The 24438-nt window shown below is 41.0% G+C and overlaps 1 protein-coding gene across 2 annotated transcripts in view; it reads right to left on the bottom strand.

Annotated features, from left to right (window-relative positions):
- Nucleotides 1-6398: 6398 nt before the first annotated feature.
- The window catches only part of AFG2A (AAA ATPase AFG2A), a 319135-nt gene continuing 301095 nt past the window's right edge, over nt 6399-24438 (bottom strand). For both annotated transcript variants that reach the window (XM_045799032.2, XM_045799033.2), the window contains exon 16: nt 6399-7164. In XM_045799032.2, coding sequence (XP_045654988.2) covers nt 6988-7164 — 177 coding nt within the window. In that variant the 3' untranslated portion in view covers nt 6399-6987. The remainder of the gene's footprint in view (nt 7165-24438) is intronic.

Raw genomic sequence — 24438 nt, 5'->3', positions numbered from 1 at the left:
TGGCACTAAAATCAAGGTGCTGGCAGGGCTGTCCTGGAGGCTGTGGGGGGACCCTTTTCCTTGACTTTTCCAGCTCCCACAGGCTGCCTGCATTCCCTGCTTCGTGGTCCCTTCCTCCATCTTCAAAGCCAGCAGCGTAGCATCTTCAAATTTCTCTCTCTGACCTCTCCTTCTCTGATTCTGATTCTCCTGCTTCCTTCTTTTCCTCCTTACAAGGGTCTTTATGATTACTTTGGGCCTATGCAGAAAATCCAGGGTCCTCTCATCTCAAGATCCTTAATTTAATCACATCTGTAAAGTCCCTTTTGGCATTTAAGGTAACATATTATTTTCACAGTTTCTGCGGACTAGAATGTGGATGTCTTTGTGTGTATATGTGTATGGGGGGGTATCATCCTGTCCACTACAAAAAGATTAATTTGTTTTGGATTTTGTTCTTCAAAAATGGGCTATCAGATCAATCGTTTCTGTTGTTTTTGTTAATTTCAGCTTTTACCTTTATATTTTCCTAAGGTTAATTATGGAGTTATTTTGGATAACTTTTTGAGCAGATTTCTTAATTTGGCTAATCTTATTGTATTAATGAAACTGTTTAGATTTATAAATTATCTTCTATGTAGAGTGTTAATTGAATTCCATAGATTCTGATATATAGTATTTTCACCATTATTTTCCAGATATTCTACTATTTTGATTTCATCTTTGATCAAAGAATCATTTCAAGATGAATTTTGAAATTCTGAATAGTTGGGGTTTTGTTATTTCTACATTTCTCAGTTTTAGTGTTTTTAAGATTTATTTATTTGAGAGAGAGACAGCATGCAAGAGTGGGGGTGGGGAGAAGCAGACGGAGAGGGAGAAGCAGATTCCCCACTGAGCAGGGAGCTTAATCCCAGGACTCTGAGATCCTGACCTGAGCCGAAGGCAGCCATTTAACCAGCTTGCCACCCAGGCGCCCCTTCTCAATTTAGTTTTCTTACATGGTGATTATAGGGCACATTCTGCACCATTTCTGCATTTGCGAATATTTTGTGGATATGTGTGTGTGTGTATATATATATATATATATACCCTATTATATAACATATAAATTAGATAATGAGAATAAAATATTGTGCATTCTCTGTTTGCAGAGTTTAAGCATATTTATCTGCTGTAAGTTATTTAGATTCTCTGTATCTTGGAAATAATTACTAGATCAGTTTATAAAGAGCTTATTTATTTTTTTATAGCACTAAAATGTTCCATTGTATGGATGTACTATAATTTATTTAAATACTCTATTGATAGATACTTGAATTGTTCTAATATTTTGCTATTATAACAAATAGGCTATAATGAATACTTCACCAATAGATGGTAAATAATATGCCACTTTGTATTTGTGGGAGCATATTTGTGGAATAAGTTATAAATAAATTCCATTAGCTCTGGTCCTTTTGAATCTTATTCAAATGTTTTATTATCTCTCTTATCACATTGCCTATATTTTAACATTTTTGAGATTTCAAAGCAGTTGTATTCTAAACTTTTTTCTCTTGCTTCAGATAATGTCTCTCCTAACTTACTCTACCTCTGTCTTTCAGTACTTTGTTTCTCCCCCACTGCCAATCTTTTCCCCCAGATTTTTGGCATACTTCCCCTGTTGCTATTTCCCTCTGGGATACTTCAATCTGTGATTATTCCTGGCCCCAAATAATCTGTGCTCCATAACCTTAACTCTCCTTTTTACCTGTCAACATTTTTGTTATTGTTTATGATTATGCTGGTGCAAATAGTATTTTAATTGCTGTGGGTTTATGACAAACATATGAACATATTATTACATGTCAGTTCCCATCTCACTTAACTGTATTTGACTGATTTTAATATGAATATTTTTCACATTTTTAAAAAGATTTATTTATTTGAGAGAGAGAGAGAGAGAGAGAGAGAGACTGTGTGGGGGGGAGGGTCGGGGCAGGGGCAGAGGGTGAGAGGCAGAGAGAAAATCCTTAAGCAGACTCCCTCTGAGCATGGAGCCTGACACTATACTCAATCCCAGGACCCTGAGATCATGACCTGAGCTGAAACCAAAAGTTTAAATGCTTAACTGACGGAGCCACCCAGGCCCCGCAAATATTTTTCACATTTTAATGTTTCTGAAATCAGAATGTAACAATATTAAAATCACAGTAATTTATTTTTTTTCCAAAAAAGATGTTTTTAAATTAATAGTCTTACAATTGATGGTGTCTTAAAATCAAGTATTTCCTATCACATCATATGTGTTCTGAAACAGAGTAGATGTTGAACTTCCTGGAATTCATGGAATTAACCAACTTTTTAAATTGGTCCAAATGTGTTGTACTTGACGGATAGCTTTTGAAATACTTTACCTGGGGTTTAATCTGTTCCCTGATTTCAGCATAGATGAACTCTATTTTTCTTTCTTTTCATTTCTTTGGGTTTTGTTGTGTGTGGTATGTTAAGTGCGTCACTTTAACCATCTTTCCAGAAATGTTTATCACTCGGTCTTGAAAGAGGAATCTACAAATTTCTCAATAATTTCGCAACCCATTTAAAACCTTGTAACATCTCTTTCAGCCTAAATTTGCTAGAATGAATTCTTTTCTCCAAAAGTGAGTCCTAAAAGATATAGGCTACTGGGGTATATTTGACATAGACATTAGGTAGAGAGCCATCTATGATGCAACTGTTATAATGAAAACTGAAGGAAGGAAAGCAAATCAATTTGGAGCATTAGAATTTCTATGTGGACCATATTTAAAAGATACTGCTAATTCAACCCATATATAATTTCAAAGGGTGCTTTGCTGTGTGCTCATCTTTAATGGAAGGACTCAGGGAAACATGACAAAATGAACCAAAACTTGAACAACCTCACATTCAGAAATTTAAGTAACAACAGGCCATGGAAATAACTTCATTCTATCTTTATAGCAACTTTTCTGTAGCCTTCGGCTGATTAAGATAAATTAAACATACACTCAAGTTTGGTTTTTCTATAAATTCAAAAATTATTTTTCCAAAGTGGAAAACCTATACAGTATTTTAAAAACCTGTTTTATACATTAGAAATAACACAGAACTGAACATTTTTCAAGCAAACTGAGGGCAGTCAGAATTAAGCTTATAAATACACTTTCTTGGTCATAAAGGAGTAAAAAGTTTGAAGCCATTCTTCTAAATTTCGTTGTTAGAAACACTAATTTCACTATTCACATGAAAACCTCTTGGAACACTGAAAAAAAAAAAAAAGTGTCAATGTGAGTATCCTGAAACCCTGCAGAGAATGTGGACCAACAACAAACATTTGACCAGATGCCAATAAAGCAAATTGTTTTCTTAAGACAGGAAGCTGGACATTTTCTTTTCTTGCTGCAGTTAAATTTTCCATGAACTATACTGTGTAATTCATTCACAACCAACCCCAAAGAATAGGATCACACGTAATTTTAAATGCATACATAGGAGACTCGGGCATCACAAGCAAAGCCCTCATGCAGATGAAGCTGGGGTAAACTGTGATTAGTGACACCTGACCTGCTCTTTTCTGTGACTCAGATTTTTACTGGTATTGTTATAAAAAGGGCACAAACTTCAAATAAAGAACGATCATTGCCTTTTCAATGGTAATAATTAGCTATCTAAAGATACAAAAAATAGTTTGTAATAGATTAAAGATGTAATGCTCTAAAATCTTTTTAAATTCTTAACTTCCTGCTCCTTGAGCGACCACAGTGCCATGGAAACAGATGTCTGACTCCAGATTTAATTCCCCCCACAACCCCCTCTACCCCCCCCCCCCCCACCCCATAAGACACATATCACCTAACCACTAACTCTCACCAACAGATTTGTTTCCTGGGTCCTAAAAGCCTGATCTTTTTTTTTTTTTTTTTTTGCCTCCTTGTGTTTTATTCCATCATACTGGTACTTCTGATTTTCCAGACACACGGGGTGGTAGGCATCGTGCGTGGATCGCACTGGAAGTCCAGGGATTGGGTGGAAGGATAGGACTGTGATGCCGGTTGGGAATGCAGAACAGGGCTGGAGTTGCATTTTGCCCTTTGCACCATAACGTGTCAGTTTAAGGCTGATCTTTTCAACATTACTATGAGATACTTAGGCATAAAAAAGTGTAGACTGGATTACAATCAACACCTGTATTCACATGACCCGGTTTAAGATATGACATTTCAACTTCTCTCCCCTGAGGAAATTCTCCCCAGGATTTGATGTTTTTCATTTCCCTCCATGTAGTCTTCTACTACACGTGTTCCCATAAACAACAGATATTAGTTTGCGTGCCTTAAACTTTAAGTAAATGTAAGTATTCTTCTGAAACGTTCTTTTCGAAATTCCTGTTTTCCACGTAGCTCTGATTACTTTGTCACTGCCATAAGTATTGCATTGCATGGGTATCCCATAGAAATCCGTCCTCTGAGTGATGGCTAGATCGTTTCCAGTTTCTTACTATGTACAAATAATAGTGCTAAGATTATAGTGCTTGATCATTACCTCACTGAAAACAACTTGCTCGGAGCTATACACCAAGGCGAACTCTGAGATTATCGGGGTCTCCAACATTACTGACACGCCAGCTGCTTTCGGAAGTAGCTGTACCCATTCACGCTCCACCAGCAGAGTGCGAGGCTGCACGGCCCCACATCTTTTGGGATTATAAACTCTGTAAGCAGGGTTTTAGCCGTGGGAATCCTGTGACCTGGGTGAGGGTATTTTCCTCCAACAATTGGAACTGCTAGTCACCCCAAGGATATTTCTAGCATGGATCCATATCTTCATGTTAATTTTTAGGTTTCAAGCTTCTGGATCACAAAGCTGGTGTGAATTCAAACCCAGAAGCCATGGTCAGGTAAGCTCACAGTAAGAATTCTCAGAGGAGCCCCTTCTTTTCTTTTCAAATCCAAAGCACAGACCAAGTCAAGAGAGGCTCCTTGTGACTTCTGGTCAGCAGGAGGAATTCTTTTCTAATTTGCCCTTATACTGAACGTGTTGGTGTTTAATGATCTGGCCATTATCTATGAGGCTCGGTTATGACTTCTATGTCACACGGGCTGAAGGGTCTGAGTGGTCATTAACAGCTGAGCTCCTCATTGATTGAGATTGCCCCCTTCTTCCGCACAACGTAGCCTCCAGAGAGCCTGTGCCAGTTGGAGCTTACTATTCTGGTTTTTATTTTATTGGCAGTGAGAATTTAGATTTTTTTTGTGTGTTTAGACCTTTGGAGATAAGGTTTTCTCTTATTTTCTGTGCCCTCAGCACTTATAGGGAAGAAGTATGATCCTTTAACAACTAAAGGGAAAATGGGAAGCCTAAAAGCAATTTTGAGGTCCTGTTTATTTCATTGTGTAAGCCTTATATTCGAAATCTGCAGAAGCCAGGAGAATGTTCTAGTGATGGAAATGTTCTACAATCTATTCTGTCCACACGGCAGACACTTGTCACATGTCTCTACTGAACACTTGAAATGTGGCCAATGGGTCTGGTGAACTAAATTTTTAATATTATTTAATTTTAATTCATTAAAATTTAAACTTAAAGAGCCATATGTGACTAGTAGCTATTATATTTGACAGCAGAGCTCTAAGTAGTAGTCATATTCTTTGTCCCCTGGGTGGTTTTATGTACTAATAAATCAATGTAGTCTGGGAAAAAATGCCTTGCAAATTTATTTTTGATAGTCAAAGGATAAGATGTTTGAGACGTGACTTCAGAATACAAAACTGTATTGTCCCATTATTGTGATAATCAGGTATTTCTCCCCTGACTTGTCTTTCTGGAAATTTTCAAAGAACCACAGTGGGCATGTTTCAGCACACATTCCTTCCATTGCCACCTCAACTGGAAGTCAGGGAATCAATTTCTGATAGTTTCTCAAAGATATTTATGGAATATTAAAGTGTCAAGAAATCCCAAAGATAAATAATTAGGAGCACAAATATATATATTTCAAATGTAGCATAAGACAGTATGATTAAGAGTGCAATTTGTTTTTTTTTTTTTTAAAGATTTTATTTATTTATCTGACAGAGATAGAGACTGCCAGCGAGAGAGGGAACACAAGCAGGGGGAGTGGGAGAGGAAGAAGCAGGCTCCCAGCAGAGAAGCCTGATGTGGGGCTCGATCCCAGAACGCTGGGCTCATATCCTGAGCTGAAGGCAGAAGCTTAACGACTGAGCCACCCATGCACCCCAGAGTGCAATTTGGTTAATCTTTGAACTGAAAAAGTTTATTGGTAACCTGAAAACATGTGTAAATTAAAACACGAACATAAGATCTATTTATAGTATTTTATGAAACAAGTCTACTGCTCTAGGCCTGGACTAGGATTATATTTCCAATTTTTTAAATTTGCAAAGGGCATTACATGAAATAACTCTTCTTTTTTTTTTTTTTTATTGCCGTTAAGTACAGATTAAGAAGGCCAAAGCAAAAATGTAGGTGTGAATTATAATGAGAACAAACACGTATCTGGAAACAAGGCCATATAAACCTGGCTGGTGCATTTGGCTATTTCACTGGCCTTTAAAAATAAAGATCTGTAAATCCTTCTCACTATGGACTAGTCCACATGCATTTTTTATGTTCTCATATAAAACTGATGCTCACAGGCTGGGCATTTAGGAATGCAGTGAAACGGATTCTGGAGTTAGGAAAGCATTTCATGGGCTGGATAAACCAGGTCCGATATGAAACAGCTAATGTCTGCTTTTGAAAACCCAGCACACATTTCCAGATAAAAATGATTTAAATTCGTGTCCAGAGATTTTCATGGATATTTTCATTGTATACATATCATTTAAAATGTCTTTAAACACTGAAGCCTCTCAATTCCAGTCAACATATTTCAGACACTTTGTCTATGAAGGATTTTTTTGGACACTCTCAAGACGAAATTTTTAAAAAAGAAACAAGTTTTCTCTAGAAAACATTTTTAGCATACTGAATATGTATACTTTCTCAGAGTGTATGTAGCCCACTCTTTTCTTGATACTCTTCATAGAAACGTCTCAGTGATTTAGGAATTCTGGGGGTCACAGTGCTCAAGGCTTGAGTAAAATGTCTTCTCATGATGCAGTTGGCTTGAATGTCTTCTTCCAGAGCCAGAAGGGCCGCCTCTCTACAGACAGCTATAATCTGAAGCAAAACAAAGAAATAAAAACAAACATACAAAAATAAAGGGAGAGAAAAAACAATCAATACTGTTTTTTTAGAAACGGAATATTCCAAATATTGAGCCGTGGTAACTGCTACGACTATCAGCGCGTCGCTAACATGTATCTTCGCACAAGTATCTTCGCCCTGATTTCCTGTCAGTTTTCAGAAGGATAAAAAGTAATCGCCTTCATTCCAAAACAATGTATTAAGTACTCAGAATCAGGAGCCGCCCAGAGATATAAGACATGGCATTTGTTCTTAAGCAGCTCACAACAGTAAAGGTGGAACACACGTGCAGGCACATACTTCTGATACAAGACGGGAAAGGTGAACGTGTGTTAGTGCGGCGGGGGCAGGTAGGAACCAAGTGATAAGGGGGTGAGGGCAGAGGAAGGAGATACTCTGATATACATTGAGGTCCTGCTCATCTGCACACCTTGTCAGGGCATAGAACTTCCACATTCCTTTTGACCTTTGAGGTATCACCAACATGGAAAAGCATTTCTTTATGTTTATCTCTTGAGCCGAGTTCTTAGATCTTGGGAATATAGATAGAAGTTTTCTATGTTTACTTTGGAGAGCTGTGTTAGAACAGAGAAGTGAATTTTGTTTACTCAGTGAGGAAAGCTGGAAGAATTGAAAAGAATGTGGGGAGGGGGTGGAGTGGATGCAGAGGGAGGGAGGACGGAGTGGGCGGTAGGAAAACGGAAGGGGAGGAAGGTTCAAGTCTTGAATCCTGAAATCTGTTTTTAAGCTCTCTGGACTTCAGACAGCGGAAGCAGGCTGATGCCAGTGTCATTCTAAAGACACATTACTGTGGTGAAAAGAGCTTGTGGGATGAAAAGAGATATTGTGATTTTCAGGGCAACAGGGAAAACAGTGATTGATACTGACTGCACCTTTATATCGGTAAATGAAAGGGCCAGCTGAAACACATTTGTCCAGCCATTCAGCATATTTTCTCTGTTTGTTCACTTACTGAAAAGAGTTCCTCTGCTTATGCTGGGCTGATGGCTGCCAAAGCAGTTTAGTAGCTTTTTAGGGGATTTAGCAGCATGTTTAGGGAGCTTTCAAAAAACATGCATAGATTTAGATGGCTTTGTCAAATTACGACAATGTAACTATTAGTTCTGGGCTTCATTAATGAGCACTGAAGTTGACTACAGTGGTTATGCATGTTAATGCTTTTCCAAAAAGAGTGGCTACCAACTTGTTGAAGGAAAGAACAAAACTTCCAGGGATTTGTAAACAACTTCATCACATATGCCGGTGCAAAAAGAGTTATTTTGAAAACAAGATGTAATAATTAATAAGCACAGTAAAAACACATGAAATGCCCAGCATGGTAAACTGGTTATCCAATGGTTCCACTCTGTTCTAAAGGGCCCCTGAGGACCTCCATGAAGGGAGGTAAAGCGACCAAGTAGGGAAAGCCTCAACTCTCTCCCTCCCTCCATCTGAGCAGCACTTCTGTTATCTGCAAGAATTTTTTAAAAAAGATTTTATCTATTTATTTGAGAGAGAGAGAGAGAGAGAGAGCGAGCAAGAGTGGGGGGAGGGGCAGAGGGAGAAGCAGACTCCCCGCTGAGCAGGGAGCCCCAGTGCAGGGCTCCATCCCAGGACCCTGAGATCATGACCTGAGCCAAAGGCAGACGCTTAACCGAATGAGCCACCCAGGTGCCCCCGTTATCTGAAGACTTTGAAGCAATGGTTGCAAGGCTGAAAAGTCTGAAGAAGAATCACTGGAAGAGACAAAAAGCCCTGAATTTCCTGTTGGCTGGCAGACTTTTAGCTCTTCCTCTGAGACAGTACAGGGAATGTTTCCATTATGTGGATCCTTCCCTGGCTAAGCGGAGTAGAGAAGTCACCAGCCCTGGGCCAATGGCATGTCTTGCACACTTCACAACTGAGACTTACCTCAGAGAATACCAGACCCCGCACATAATGGCTACAAACATTTACTGAGCCCCTACCACATGTGCTAGACAATTACTAATGACTGTGCTAATTCACTGCTACGTGAACCCTGCCCCCCAGGTTTTGTACAACGCAGTGATCCACCATCTGATGGGAGCACGGAAAATGGAGTGGTCAGGTAAGCACGTGCGAGGTGGACGTGGGGTGTGGGGAGGCTGGGCTAAGGAAAGGAGAGGTGACTGCAAGGCTGCCCGGACCTCTCCAAGTTCTTGGAATTTGGTTCACATGGCCAGAGAGTGAGGAGCTCCTACTGCTGGTTCATCTGAGAAAGTGAGCCAGCGGTCTGGTGGGCTTCCTCTCTCAGTACGCAGTAATCACACTGGAGAAGAGAAGGCTATACTCCTCTAATCACTGGAATCTGAGGTGGCCTAACAAGGCAGGGTAGAGAAATGTAGGTAGTGGGAAGTGACAGGTCACCGAGGCCCTGAAGGCTGTCCTTGGGGTCCACAACCCTGAGCAATTCCTCTTTGCAGATCAACTTTCTTTCCTTCGCGTCTTTGTCTATAGATTTTCCCAAGCTATGACTTGCTTTTCGCCTTTCTGTGGTAGCTTTCAGGGCGATGACAGAGGGGGCACTGGTGGTGAGATGTGGTCAGAGCAGCAACAGCCACTTGAAAGCTGGATGTTTGTAACTTAGAGCCTCTAGCATATGTTAACATTCAAGAGTAATTGTCCTACTATATTTAGTACTGGCCTGACCCTTAATTAACAATTCCATCCAATTTGGAGAACTACAAAATTGGGAGGTATAGAAAACTTGGACAGAGTTTTGACAAGAGCACTGAGAAATGTTTGAATTCGGTAGAGATGACCCTTAGAGCCTTTGAGAGACAATGATCAGGGAAACAGCAGCTGAACACTGGTGCTTTCGAGCACCTCACAGGAAAGTGTCTTCCTCTGTACAGAAGAGGGACCGCGGTCGTTCGCACTTCCAGAGTAGCAGGAGCACAGTCTGAATTCAACATTTGTTTCAAAAAATGTTTTCCTGTTTCATATGATTTATAAGGGATGCCCTGAAGAACCAGTCAATTAGGCAATACTTTCTGCCACTTTTATTTTCCGTTCATATTTTCTTTAGCAATATACGCCCTGTAACCGAAAGGAAGTAGGACACTACAAATAATTAACTGGCCACGCTTTCATCAGTCAGCATCCACTGGATAGCTACTCTGTCCAACCACTAGATGAGGCCAGGGAGAGGATCCTGAAATGTCTAAGACATGGCTATCTGTCTGCTGGTGCCCCTCAACCAGCAGGGGATGGACATCAATTAACTGCCCCATATGGCATGGCATTAGAGGTACTGTTAAGCGAGGCTACAGGAAAAGTGCTTTGGTATGGAAAGAAGAGAGAAACTACTGCTTCATAAACCGAAGTGAGAAGGACAGAGTTTAGATATGCATATAGGACAGAAAAGGGCATTCTGAGCAGGAGGAATAAAGTGGGCAAAGAAACAGCAAGATGGGGAGAAAGAGACCAGAGATTGTATCAATTTAGCTTCAGTAGCCAAAATGGGGAATTAAAAAAAGAAAGAGTGAAGAGTAGTTCTGTCATCAAAATGTCACTAAAAATAAAATGATAGTTTTCAGAAGTCATGTGGGCCATAATGACAGTGAAGGCTAGTCAATGACAGTCATCTCTAAAGCTCTAAACTCAATTCACAAGCAGCTGAGGCACAAGCAGCTGACAGAGAATAATTCCTAAAGGTTCTTTTGTTTTTATTTTTTTCCTCATGAAAGGGCTTCTTAGAAATTCCAAAAGGAAAATCATTAATTGGATTACTGGTTCTTCTCTCCTAACCCAAATAAAAAGGTAGGCCTGAAAATAGAAGTATTCTTAAGAGGCTCGTTTCATGATGGCTGGTTTCTATTTGCTCTGGGGTCACTCATACTTCTCAGGAAAAGTGTCACTTTGCTGCTTGCCATGCCAGCATTCCCCCTGACATATTAGTGTCTTTTCAGAGGAAGAAGTATTTCATGATCAAATAAGTTTTAGGTAACAGTGCATAGACTCTGTTTCCCACACTGCACAGCAGAATTTGAAAGACTTTTGTGAAGGCTGGCAATGGTAATCTGCTTAATTTTCTTTAACCCGGGGTTTCCCACAGAAGTCTCCCTTTGCCCTGATTTTGGCAGAACACTTACATTTAAGAACACTTAAATCTTTCGAGTTACTGGTGATTTTCAGCACACACTCTGGGAAGTGTTTACCCATACGGAACAATTCAACCAGGACACAAAATGGTTTTTGGCTATTGCATATCCTTTTTTTCTTTTTCTCTCTCCTATTCCAGAATAGAGAAAAGAGGGAAATGGAGGAAAAAAGAGACTGGAGAAGGACCAGTCTGTTTAACGGGGTCAAAGGGCAGCAGCCACAGCATACACTTGTGCTCTGGAGATGCAAATGGTCAATGTGTATTTGTTGAATCGAACTGAACAGTTCCTTAACTATGAACAAGTTTCCACAAAGTACACATTATATGCATCTTTTTCGTATTTGGTCCAGATCCTGTAATATCTTTACTTACATTTCATATAGCTTATACTTTGTCAGTTATACTTAAGTCTCTGGAATGGTAACATCAGTAACAAAAATTGTTTAACACCGTATATATGTTATTTGAAGCAATGTTTCAGTTTGGGGTACTACTCTGAATCTAGTTCTGTCCTTAGAAGTAATATAAATTAGAAATTTTTATCAAGAATACAAGTATGCCTGTGTTATTTTGAGGGACGCTTCCTTAGGTATCAAAATTTGTTACACAGGGACAGGAACTTTTCTGCTGGGCTGTCAAGGGGAAACCTGCACTGTCATTGAGAAACATCCCTGAAACTTTATTGATAATGCAGTAATACATATTGGCTAGAGGACCGAAATGGAAGCTTTGGGACAAAAAAATTGTTCAAAGAGTGATCTGTTGTCCCATTTGATGAAAATAATGTGGCATCAATGAACTGCTGAGGGATTTTCTTTTCTGTATTAAGCTTTGAAAGGGTGAGGGCATTTTAGATAAATTTGCCAATCTCTCTCACTCTATTAGGGACTGGATACTATAGAAACTGAGAAAGGCTTTCTGTTTAAAGTAGGACCTTTCTCTATCTCTACAGTTTGTGAGACAACCTAATGAGGTAAGTGTACGTATGTTTATGTATATACCTCTCTACAGTGTATACAGGGCCCACACAACTCTATTCTGCTGGCATCACATTCAAAACCACACGTGGTCTGGGACTGGTCAGTGATAGGGGAATTCAGTTGAATTTCACCCATGAGGCCACAGAAGAACCTCATGAGAAGATGTGTAGAATAGATGAATTTGAATCACAGACTGTCTGGAATGTTAAACCAACCCATTTAGAAAGAAAACTCTTGGCACTGGAACGCCTTAACATCTTTGGCAAAAAGGATTTTGGAAGCTTTCCCCTAATCCCTTCACCATGTCCTCCTCTTCCCCCATAGGCTGCAGACTAGATCATTTAAATGAATTATTAGCCAATTACCAGCAAGGTTGCTTTCGCCATTAGGCTATAAAAGCAACACTGTTTTGGCTGACTCTGTAAAACTGAGTGTCTGTAGTCTGTGTTCTTTTCCAGTTTTGACTAAAAAATCAATACCCAAACCTCTAAGATCTATATATGCCTTTGCAAAAGGGACAGTATTATTTGGGAAAATGAGAAAATGAAACAAAAGACAAGCAGAGTGGGCCCAAGATTTCACTGTCAGAGCTAAACTAAGACACATTGTAGCAGTGGCCATGACACCCATTTATTTGGTGCCAACACGTCACATTGATTCTCCAATAATAATAGAACTATCAGATATCTGAAAAACAACAAAAAATAATCAGGAACTCTCTCTATGAAAGATTCAGGCATATTTGAACTGAGTTCCTAAGAGGTAGGAAAGGAAAAGATTCTTAATGAAAATGTTCAGAAATCCTCTGTAAAACAAAGTCACTGAGGAAAATAGTAATTGTTTTCAAACGCAGAAAAAAAGTAACTCAGCAATGAAAGAGGACATATAAGTATGAATTTTCAGGGGCGCCTGGGTGGCACAGCGGTTAAGCCTCTGCCTTCGGCCCAGGGCGTGATCCCGGCGTTATGGGATCGAGCCCCACATCGGGCTCCTCTGCTGTGAGCCTGCTTCTTCCTCTCCCACTCCCCCTGCTTGTGTTCCCTCTCTCGCTGGCTGTCTCTATCTCTGTCGAATAAATAAATAAAATCTTAAAAAAAAAATAAGTATGAATTTTCATGCCATGCTTGCCCTCTGAAAAAGCAGTGCCTTTAGAAAAATACAGCAATAACTGGATTACGTGAGACAACTCCACTTGGGAGGGGTGTGGGAAAGCAACTTCCCAGGATGAGAAGGCTCTTGACCATTGAACCTTGGGAAATCTAATTACCTCACTTTTAAATGCAAAAGGGCAAAAGAGGCAATTGTGCAGAATTCTGAATGCCATGAAGAATAAGAACAATGTCTTACTTCACTGTGGAAAAAAAATGAAACCTCTTATACATAGCCTACGGTTCTTTCCCCCAATCCACGAGACAAGAAGAGTTTAAACAGGTGGCTCAGCTTAGTAAAAGAGAAACAGGCGTATTGCAAAAATTAAACCCCACATGGTTTCTAAGCAGGCAGTCGTAATGTTTAAAAAATGATGTGATAAATAGTCAAGGCAAAGACTTCACCAAAACCTAATCCGTAGGAAGGAGAACCTGCAAGTACTGGGCACTACTTTGGGCATCATCCGCCTGGGCTCTAACCCTGCCCTTGTTCTTTCTAGTTTAACAGTAGCACCGTCTTCTTTTCTGGGGCAGTGACAGAACAGGAGCCCCAATATTAATCTACGCACAGTTGCTTCCATTTCCAGATAAGGCCTGGGTAGTATGTGCCCCTCTTTTCTGTGGACTGTAAGCAGATTATGAGAAGGACATCCGGAACACAAACCCACCAGCGGCTTGTAAGGCTGGGAAAAAAGCATGCTGCCCCAAGCAGGCCCAATCGGGGAGCTAAGAACTGCTCACTTCCGACAGGCAGGCTGAGAGGCTAACGGAACCGTCTCCAAGTTCCTCACCGCCCGGCGGAGGTGACCAAGAAGGCGGGAAGCTAACCAAGTTCGCCCACCGCGGAGGCTCTGCTCGGTTCCCATCGGCCCACTCTGCAGGCCCGGGAAGCGCTCTGATCTGAGGGGAAGGAGAAGTCGGCGATCTTACACGCCTTAGAAGAGAAGGCTTATTTGTAGCGTGACCTCACGGGAGGAGAACCGTGGCCCTGGAGGCCGACCGCGTGCACCGAGTTTCCCGGGCTCGTGGCAGGGCTGCCGCCACGTTCTCAGGGAAGCGGCCACTGCGGCCTCGGATCGTAACGCTGAGGACGAGGGCCCGGGCAGGCGGCAGTTCTGCACGAGCACAGAGCAGAGTGCCGCGGTCGGAGCCGGAGAGGCGCGGCGCGCCGGGCCTGCCCTGGGCAGCTGCACGCAATCCACGCCCAGGCGGAGCGGTGCTTCCCGGGCCCGCGGCGGCCGCGCCGCGGCGCCTGCTGTTTGGCAAGAAGAAAGCGCGCCTTCCACTGAGGCCTAAATGTGCTTTTCAGCTTCTTTGTATTTCAAGTGTACTAAATAGCTTTAAAGAATCTACCAAAAGAAATGGGCTGCAGTGCTTTAAAAAGTCTTAGGTATTTTCAAGAAAGTGGTTTTGTTAAAAGCATCTTCTGTCTGGAACACCTGTGACCTGTTGAGCTTAATTGGGCTGCAGCTGGCGCTGATTGTGGCGCAGCCGCTGGCGGCCGCGGGCGGACATTGTGTGCGCGGCCGCCCGCCCGCCCCCTCGCCTTTCTTTTCTCTTTCACAGCGCCGCGACCTCCTTCCCCTGTGTGTCTGAGGGATTAGGAGCCCAGTAGAGAGCGGAGTCCTGCTGTTTGCGAACAGCGTGCGCTGGAGGTGCTTCAAGGAGGAGGCTACCTGGGAGATTACGTGCGCCCGCGGAGGCCGCGGGCCCATTCTCCCCGGCCCATTGAGACGCGCTCAAAGGTGGCTGAATGGCCGCGCATGAAAGATGTGACTGAAGGGAGCGCAGCAGGCTCCTGGCCACAGAGCGGCAGATGGAAGTCAGACTGTCACAGGCAGACGCACGGCCAGGGGCGCCCAAACTGCCAACAATGCCGCTGGAGCCTAAAACAGGGCGGGGGACGGGAATCAGAGGGGGGAAGCCGGCGGCACTTCTTTAGGGTACTTTAAAATGACACCTCACCCAAACGTGATGAGGCTAGGAGGGAGGGTTTTGGGGGGCAAATTTCAGATTTAAGGAACTACCTATTGCCCTTGGGTTAAATTCCCTTGGACTGTCTGCAAAATAAGCCTTACGATGATCGATCCATCTGGGATTATGTTAGGGGCATACTATTTAGAAATGCCACACATGGTAGTGAGTCAAAAGAAAACAAGAATTTCTGTTAAAACACATTAAAGCATAAGGACATTAAAGAAAGTGGAAAAAGCCCTTGGTTACTTAATTTTGCTGATTTAAAGTTATTTTGAGGGCTCTAAAATAAATAGCTGAAGTATATGTACATCATATGTGCAACCTTTCATGATTATCTGCACGAAGAAGGCCATACTAGTTTTACTTTTTAGAATTTTACAAAGGAATCCATCATTCCACAGAGCTTTGGGGCAGGAAAGGTCTGGAGTTTTCATTCTTATTGTTCTACAACCATCTGCACTTAGGGAAATTTTCAATGTTTCTAACATTAATTGAACCGTACAAGATCAAAACGGGTATTTTTAATTTTGGAAAAAACAAACCAACTGGCATGGGAATGGAGAAAGCAGAAACCACTGGTAGGGAAGGGGAAGGGTGAGAAGGCAAACAGATGTTGAACCCCTAATTCATTCCTTTATCCAGGAACTCTTCTTTGACCACCTTTACAGTACCCGGTACAAGGTACCCAGGGGAATATAGCAATGAAGAAAACAAAATGCTTTCATGGAACAAGATGTGTAAAGTACCGGCTAATCTATTTACTCTTCAAGCTTCAGTGTAAATGTTTCCATTGGGAGGCATTTCTGAGGCAACTTCACTAACTCCTCAGGCCTGACTGTTTTAGGATCACTTGCTCTGGTAGCAACTTGAACTATTCTATCATATTACAATTGTCAGCAGGGATACAGAGCTATCTCCCTCACTAGACAGGAAGTCCCATGGAGGCTCTTTAGTCTTTGCTCTGCTCTACTCCTCAAACGTACCACGTTAGCATGTCCCTTGACCTTTGGGAATCTGCAAAAAGGTCTCCTGCTGAGGTCATCTCTGAACAATGATATAAATTAGTTTTTGCCTTAAAGAAAATACACACATACACACACACACACACACACACACACACACACACACACACACATTCTGCTGTGACAACTGCAGCCAAGATAATTGTCTACTATGGACTAAAAAAGTAAAAATGTCTTGAGGGGAGAGGGGGTGGGGGAATGGGATAGACCGGTGATGGGTAGTAAGGAGGGCACGTATTGCATGGTGCACTGGGTGTTACATGCAACTAATGAATCATCAAGCTTTACATCGGAAACTGGGGATGTACTGTATGGTGACTAACATAATAAAAAATCATAAAAAAAAAAACTAAAAATGTCTTGAGAGCAATGGGTCATCCTAAGTTGAGGTGTGTATTTGTGAATCTTGTAAGGCTGATGACCAAGCTATGGCCAGAAAGCTGGAAGAGACACAGAAGACTTTGGGTAAAAGCATTCAGGAATGGGACAGCTTGAGGTTGGCCCCAGGCAAAGAGGAGAGGAGAGAAGGGCAGGGCAGGGCATGTTTTTGGGTGGTGAGACCCAGCAAAGGTCAGCTTGCTATAGGACTCCCCTCTAAGTCTGGAGGGTTTGATTCTCGGTGCCAGTGTTGTGGGAGATAGGGAGATAGTGGCTGGAGTGGGGGATGGGGAGGGTCGTGGGGGTGTGGCGGGTGTAGGCAGTGGTGTTAAACCACACCCTATGTTTCCTCACCTGTCAGCCATCTTCACTGCCAGCCCCCACATCTTGCTCCACCAACCCAAACATAAAAATGCTGCCTCTGAAACACTGTAGTCTCACAGATGCCCTGGGTAGCCTTCTTCGGAGTTTATTCGTTTGGGATCTTTGAACAGTAACAAAGTGGAGTATGTGGGAGTTAGAACCTTTTCCCCCTTTATAGCCAGTCCTTTTTTTTGAGCTATAATTGACATATGACATTATATTAGTTTCAGGTGTATAACATGTTTCAGTGTATGTATATATTGTGAAATGATCACCACGGTATACCACCTATCACCACCGCACAGTTACACTTTTTTCTTGTGATGAGGACTTTTAAGATCTACTCTCTTAGTGATTTTCAAATAACACACTATTATTAACTATAGTCACTATGCTGTACATTACATCTCCAGCACATATTTATTTCTTAACTGGAAGTTTGTACCTTTTGACCACCTTCACCCATTTCACCCATTCTATACCCAGTCTTAATCTCTAATAAACTCCTTTCTCTTCTTCCATTTTCTGAGCAGCTGCACGCTGCTCCAGCCAATCAGCAGTCTTGCATGGCATCTCTAAAATCATTTTAAAGAATACGGTATGGTGTTAATGGCTATCTGTGTTAAACAGAAAAAAAGGACTTGATGATTTGTCGCTACCTGAGGGGCACCTGAAGATAGGTCCTGGTGAGCAAACACTAAGTATACCATCAGCACATGACAGTGAATACAAAGACAATACAATTACTTATCGCGTACTTATTTTATGCATATCATATTTTATGCAAAAACATCATCAGTTTTGTGCATTTATTGGCCATGTATTAAAGATTTTTAAGCTAGGATCCTTGGATATACTGAAACCTATGAAAACTTATATATAAATTTTCTTTTTTTTCTAGAACGATGGTTCAAAGTGTTCATCATAGTCTAAAAAGAAACGATTACCCCAAAAGGCTTAAGAGCCACTGTTCTATAGTAACTATATTTCAAACCTTTGTAAATCCTATGAATGCTTCATAATAGTATCTTCCTCTTTCCAGAATGTAATTTGGCTAGAATTATCACAGTTGAGGAGTATAGGAGTTACAATGTGGAATTAATCACTGTGAAGGGAAAGTAGTTTTTGTTTTTTTAGACTTTCCTCTTGTACCTTATAAACATTCAACAGCTGCCCCTAGGTATAACTTACTGAGGTCTTTATTGACATGAAGAGGAACCTAAAGACCAATATCCTATTTCACTTATTAAAAAAAAGCTAAAGTAATATACTAAGACTGCAAATTTAAGCACACTAGTTAAAGAATGAAAAACCAAGTACTCAGATTAGAATTTATAAGTGACAAATATTAACTGTGTGTAATTTTAGTTAACCCATAAATGAATTTTCAGATTTAAATACCTAATGTATGTTTTGATATTTGGTAATAACGCTACACACTGGGTATTTAGAAACTGACGGGGCTGTTTTCTTATCTGCAAAATTATATGGCTTATTGTCTTGTAAGGAGTGAGGCACACTTTGAACTCTATTTACTGCATGTCCATTAAAAAGAAAAAAAAAACAAAGGAAAATCTTTATTTTACTGATTTGAAAGCCAGTAGTGAGATAAAGCTCTTACCTTTTGACAATAAAAAAAATATATATGTGATATAACTTAGAAGAATTTACAAATACCTGTAAAGGCCATATAGCACAATCCTTTTCATTAGTTACTCATAATCCAGGTCAAGGTGGGGAATAAAGGTAATTCAGTTTATGAAGGTTTTAACCAAAACACTCATATATTTCTCTCTTCTGACCATTAAGTCCATTACTTAATGGACTATGAAACCTAACTATTCCTTCTTAACTACTGTTACCCAAACTCCTTTGCAAAACTGCTTATGAGAGAATAGGCTTACGTCAAGTTCAGCAATGAAAAAGCCAGAAAGTCTCCTAAAGACTGAAAAATGTCTACTTGTAAAGACTAAACTAAAAACCATGAGAAAAGTCATCAAAGCAATCAACAGATATGGAAACAGTTGTGGGAAAAGGGGGTAGATGAAACTTACTGATGATAAAGAAATCATGTTTCAAAAACAACTTAATTTAAAAGGTGCCCCAGGGTTGCCTGGGTGGCTCAGTCGTTAAGCATCTGCCTTCGGCTCAGGGTGTGATCCCAGGGTCCTGGGTTCAAGCCCTGCATTGGGCTCCCTGCTCTGCTGGGAGCCTGCTTCTTCCTCTCCCACTCCCCCTGCTTGTGTTCCCTCTCTCGCTGGCTCTCAATCTCTCTGTCAAATAAATAAATAAAATCTTAAAAAAAAAAAAGGTGCCCTAAATTATCCCTTAATGGGACTGGTTTGGTTATCAGAAATGGCAGCAGTTGGTACACGTAAAGAGCTAATGGTGAATTTTTAAAGCACAGATTATTCATCTAGTTCTTAAAACCCTTTAAAGACATAAAATTGAGGGAATTTAAGTATGTGTAATTAATACATTTCAAAACTGTATCCATACGTCTACTTCATTTTATACTTGGTGAGCTTTCCTCAGATTTCTAATCATCATAAAATGTATCACTGGAAAGAAAGCAGTAGATATTTCTAATGAATGGAGTTTTTTTTTTCTCATAGAGATGAGTCAACTGAATGAACACAAGGGGATTATGATACAATGGAAACGATTTTGCAGTCTTAATGTATTTTCTATCATAAACGATAAATATGCACATAAAAGCACTCTATAAAGTTGTAAAGTAGAGAAAACTGAAGCAAGTGTCGACTTTAGATAGGGTGCACCTTGGTAATGAGCACCTCCATTTTAGCATGCTGGTACCTAACTGGAAATAAACCCATACTACCTTTCCTACAGTGTGTTCAAGATGTCTTTTGCACTCATTCCATATTTACACTAAGGAATATGAAGGCCAAGGGAAATTCTGGATTATTTTATAGGTCTGTCCTGTTCTCCTCCCCCACCCCACTCTGTTCTCTTTGAAATAAACATATACACACATACATAGGAATGTAGACAACTGTGTATACACACGTACACATATGCATGTGCACACTCATTTGCAGATGCAATGTAAGTTCACAAGATGTGATGTGAGTTTAAGCACTATACTAAAGGGGCATGTGGGTGGCTCTGTGGGTTGAGCAGCTGATTCCTGATTTCGGCTCAGGTTGTGATCTCAGGGTCCTGGGACCGAGCCCTGCAAGGGGTTCCATGCTCAGTCTGCTTGTTCCTCTCCCCCCTGCCCCTCTTGTGCTGTCTCTCATAAATAAATAAATAAAGTCTTTTAAAAAAGTGTGAAGTACATTTTGCCATCAGTAGTTCTGAAGCCCAGCATTTGTAAATCTTTTAAAATTAACTGAGCTTTCAAAATCCCATCACTCTGGCAGTAACCCAGCATAGCTGTGCCTTTAACAAAAGATTTCTGTAATAAAACGAGATTTTACATGCTGAAACAAAATATTTTAAAACATCTTTCTGCCGACTGCTCATTTTAGTAATATTTGTGGAATTCAAAACCCACACACACATACATAAATGTTCCCATGGAAGATTAGGCTAAATTTTAGGTTAACCTCAGGAATTATTAAATTTTTATATCAATCTTTTAATGAACACTTTTGATTTATTTTCTTTAAGAAGAAACCAAGTCTTGAAAAGACTTTAAGGCTATGTATTCTTTAATTGCCATGACAAATGCGACCAGGCTAACTTTAATCAAAGGAGACTCATGAGTAGTTTTCACACTACATTTGTGAATGCCTCTGAGCAAGGTGGACTGAATTCTGCCCCAGCTTCTCTTATGTCTGCAAATATGTGCAATCAGCTGTGACATCTGCTGTATATTAGGCCTAAACTGCTAGGGACAGAAACCTAACTTGAATCAAAAGGAGGTATTTATTGTAAGGATATTATTGAAACTAACAGAACCTAAGGACAAGAGTGAGGCTAGGCTCAGCAGACCAACTGGAACCAGAGACTGGGATGCTATCAGGATTCTCTCTCCATAATTTTGATCCCTGCTTCTTTCTGTACTTGGTTGGTTTATTCCTCCTTTTCTTTTTTTTTTTTAAGATTTTATTTACTTATTCGACAGGATAGAGACAGCCAGTGAGAGAGGGAACACAAGCAGGGGGAGTGGGAGAGGAAGAAGCAGGCTCATAGCGGAGGAGCCTGATGTGGGACTCGATCCCATAACGCCGGGATCACGCCCTGAGCCGAAGGCAGACGCTTAACCGCTGTGCCACCCAGGCGCCCCGGTTTATTCCTCCTTAACTACAGAGTGGTTTTCCCCACATGGAAGAAAACATGGCAAACATGTTTTATATCTTACAGCTTCAGCCACCACAAAGTCCTCATTTTCTCAGTTCCACTAACGAAAACTCCTGTGGAAAGTGTCTGAGTAGCCTGGTCCAATCGCTGTGGCTGGGGAAGAGGGTATGAAGATGGGGCCAAATTGAAGGAGATCATTCCTCTGTACCAAATCAACTGTGTGTGGTCACACTGTGATGACATAGCAACTCTGTAGTCTTTTGGGGGCAGGAGGTGCAGATTCTTGGGGGCTGTAAGAACAGGTGATTTAAGGCAGGCTTATGTTGCTGGGTGGAGGGAATGAGAGAGAGGATGTCAAAAGTGGCTTTTATCCTCCTCTATGTAAAGTCAACTTGCATGGCTTATGTATTGCTTCCTCTCAAATGCTGTCTTGGCAACGTTTAGAGCACATTCCCTCCAACTGTTCTGTTGAGAAGCTGCGACTCTGGAACTCGTGCCCAGTGGTGCGACTGCCTCCCTTGCTCCCAGCTGCCATTTTCTTAGACTACGCTGCTCATCAGGGGTCCAGATAACATTCTGAGCTGTACAACTGATTTCCAGGCCATGGATACTATCTAAAAAATGATAAAGTTGAAAAGCCTTAGGGGCCACCAGTCAATTTCTTTGGAAATGATTAGGGAATCTATAGGAAAAATTAAAGCTATTCTTTTGAATGATGATTCCAGCATGGGTTATGGTCAAAGTTATCTTTGTGTTAAATCCATTCTCTTTCTTAGCAATGGAGAAGTCACAGTGAAAATCAGAAAAGAAAGCAAACAAAAACTCAACTTTTTGTGGGGGAGGGGTCATAAATAGTTAATAGATACAAGCCTCAAGTCTGGAGCTGCTTAGTTTGGAAGTTTATGGAAATTTTATTTGGAGACAGTCCCTAAATTCAATTGTAACTGGAAATGCACGTAGCTGGAAATGCGTGTTGACAAGGCTTACAGAGAGGGGGGACTGAAATAGACAGCGTTCGAAGCTTGGAGTACTCTGACTTCATCCTACCAGCTAAGTGGCTGAAAGATGATTGGAGCTGTCTTTTGCAATAGCTCCACCCTACTTTGTAAACTTGCTCAATTCTTGTCCCTGAGAATAGAAGAGAAAGGGGAGACAGAGGAGACTAAAATCCTTAGCAAATATTTAGGGAGACAATAATTATCCCCCCTCCCTTCATTTCCTTTTTAAACTAGAGAAAATTCAAACATAGACCATAGTAGAGAGAATAACGTACAGTGAACTCTCACTCGCCTGATACCCAGCTTTAGCAAGGAGCAACCCATGGCCGACCTTGTTCCATCTACACTCTAATCCTCATCCCAACACGGTACTAGTTTTTTGAAGCAAATCCCAGAATCACAGCATTTAATCCACAAATATTTCAGCATATATCGAAACGAATTTTTTTAAAGATTTTATTTATTTGACAGAGAAAGAGAGAGAGAGAGAGTGAGTACAAGCAGGGGCAGCAGCAGGCAGAGGGAGAGGGAGAAGCAGACTTCTGCTGAGCAGAGAGCCTGACTGGGGCTAGCTCCCAGGACCCTGGGATCATGACCTGAGCTGAAGGCAGATGGTTAACTGAGCCACCCAGGTGCTCCTAAAGGAATTTTTTTTTTTTTAAAGCACAACCACATCATTATTTCACATTAAAATAGCAATTCCTTAATATTATCAATATTTAGTCAGTATTAAAGTTTTGCCAGTTATGCATAAATGTATTCCATTGCTATTTTGTTTGGCTTGGGATCAAAATAAGACCTACACCTCGTATTTGTTTACTTTTACGATTCGTTTATATGTTGATCAAGGTCCAAAATGGTCAAGTAGTACAAAAGCAAAAGCAAAGAACTGGGAAGATGCTCCTATTCACTGTAGCCTGGATATGATTATAGAATCTTGTTTTTTAACCACTGCTCATTCAAAATTTTAGAAAAGGAGAGTCTTAAAAATCGTATTTTCGGTCTCCTTTGCCTCTGTTCTTCCAATTTTCCACTCTTCTCAGCTTCAACCAGCCTTTGAGGGCCTCCAGCCTGTATCAGCTCTAGTCACCACTCAACCTCTCCACATGGCCAAGTGGCCTTATGCTACAGAGCTCCCCTAGCTTTTCTCTGAAGTCTGGCTATTGAAGCTCACACTCAGTCACTGCCTCCTGGTGATCACTACTGCCACTAATACTCTGTTGTGACGGTAAAGCCAGCGGTAGTGCTGATGGGGATGCTAGTGGGATTAAGGTCCGCTCAAACACAGCAACATTCTTGGGCTTAGGGAAGTGATAACAGGAAAATCAGGACCCTTCTTCTTTATCCTGGTGATTTAAACCGGTGTGGTTCTCCTATATCAATTTTTCATGGACATGGTAATGTGCTAGGACTAGCTTCTAATTCTCAGAAGATCAACATGCTTATGTGCCATAGACATTTCTAATACAGATACGTTATTCTTGGCCTCTGGTTTCTAGTCTTTTACCTATCACCTCTTGAAAAATGAATCTACTCTGGTCTCTTCAAATATCACTCCTATGCAAATGTCTTTGAAATATTCATCCTTAGCTCAGGCGTCTCTCCAGGCACCTACAACCCAAAATAGTCAACATCAGATGTGTCATCTTGATCTGAAAACTGCCTGCCCCACTAACTCATTTTCAGGGATACACCATTTTCTCAGCCACCCAGGCTTAAATCCATTGGTAATACATCTTTTATTCTTTGCCCCATACCACTTAATCTGGCTAAATCATCTGGATTAGATATTGATTTACCTGGAGTCATGTGAAAACTGGGAATTGAGAATCCTATCAAAAGGGACGAACTAGTGGATAAAAGCTGGATTGGACGTGAGTCTTTAATAGCTATGCTTTGTCTGTAGGCTAAACGCATTAGATAAAAACCTTGCCAGCGTGCTGGTTGGGTATAAATATTTGTTAGAAACACTGAATATATGCGGAA

This window comes from Ursus americanus, chromosome 13, assembly GCF_024610735.1.
Source record: "Ursus americanus isolate L20-20 chromosome 13, mUrsAme1.1.p, whole genome shotgun sequence".
NCBI lineage: Eukaryota > Metazoa > Chordata > Mammalia > Carnivora > Ursidae > Ursus > Ursus americanus.
The sequence above is the reverse complement of the archived record's forward strand: the minus strand, read 5'-3'. Positions and strand labels throughout refer to the sequence as shown.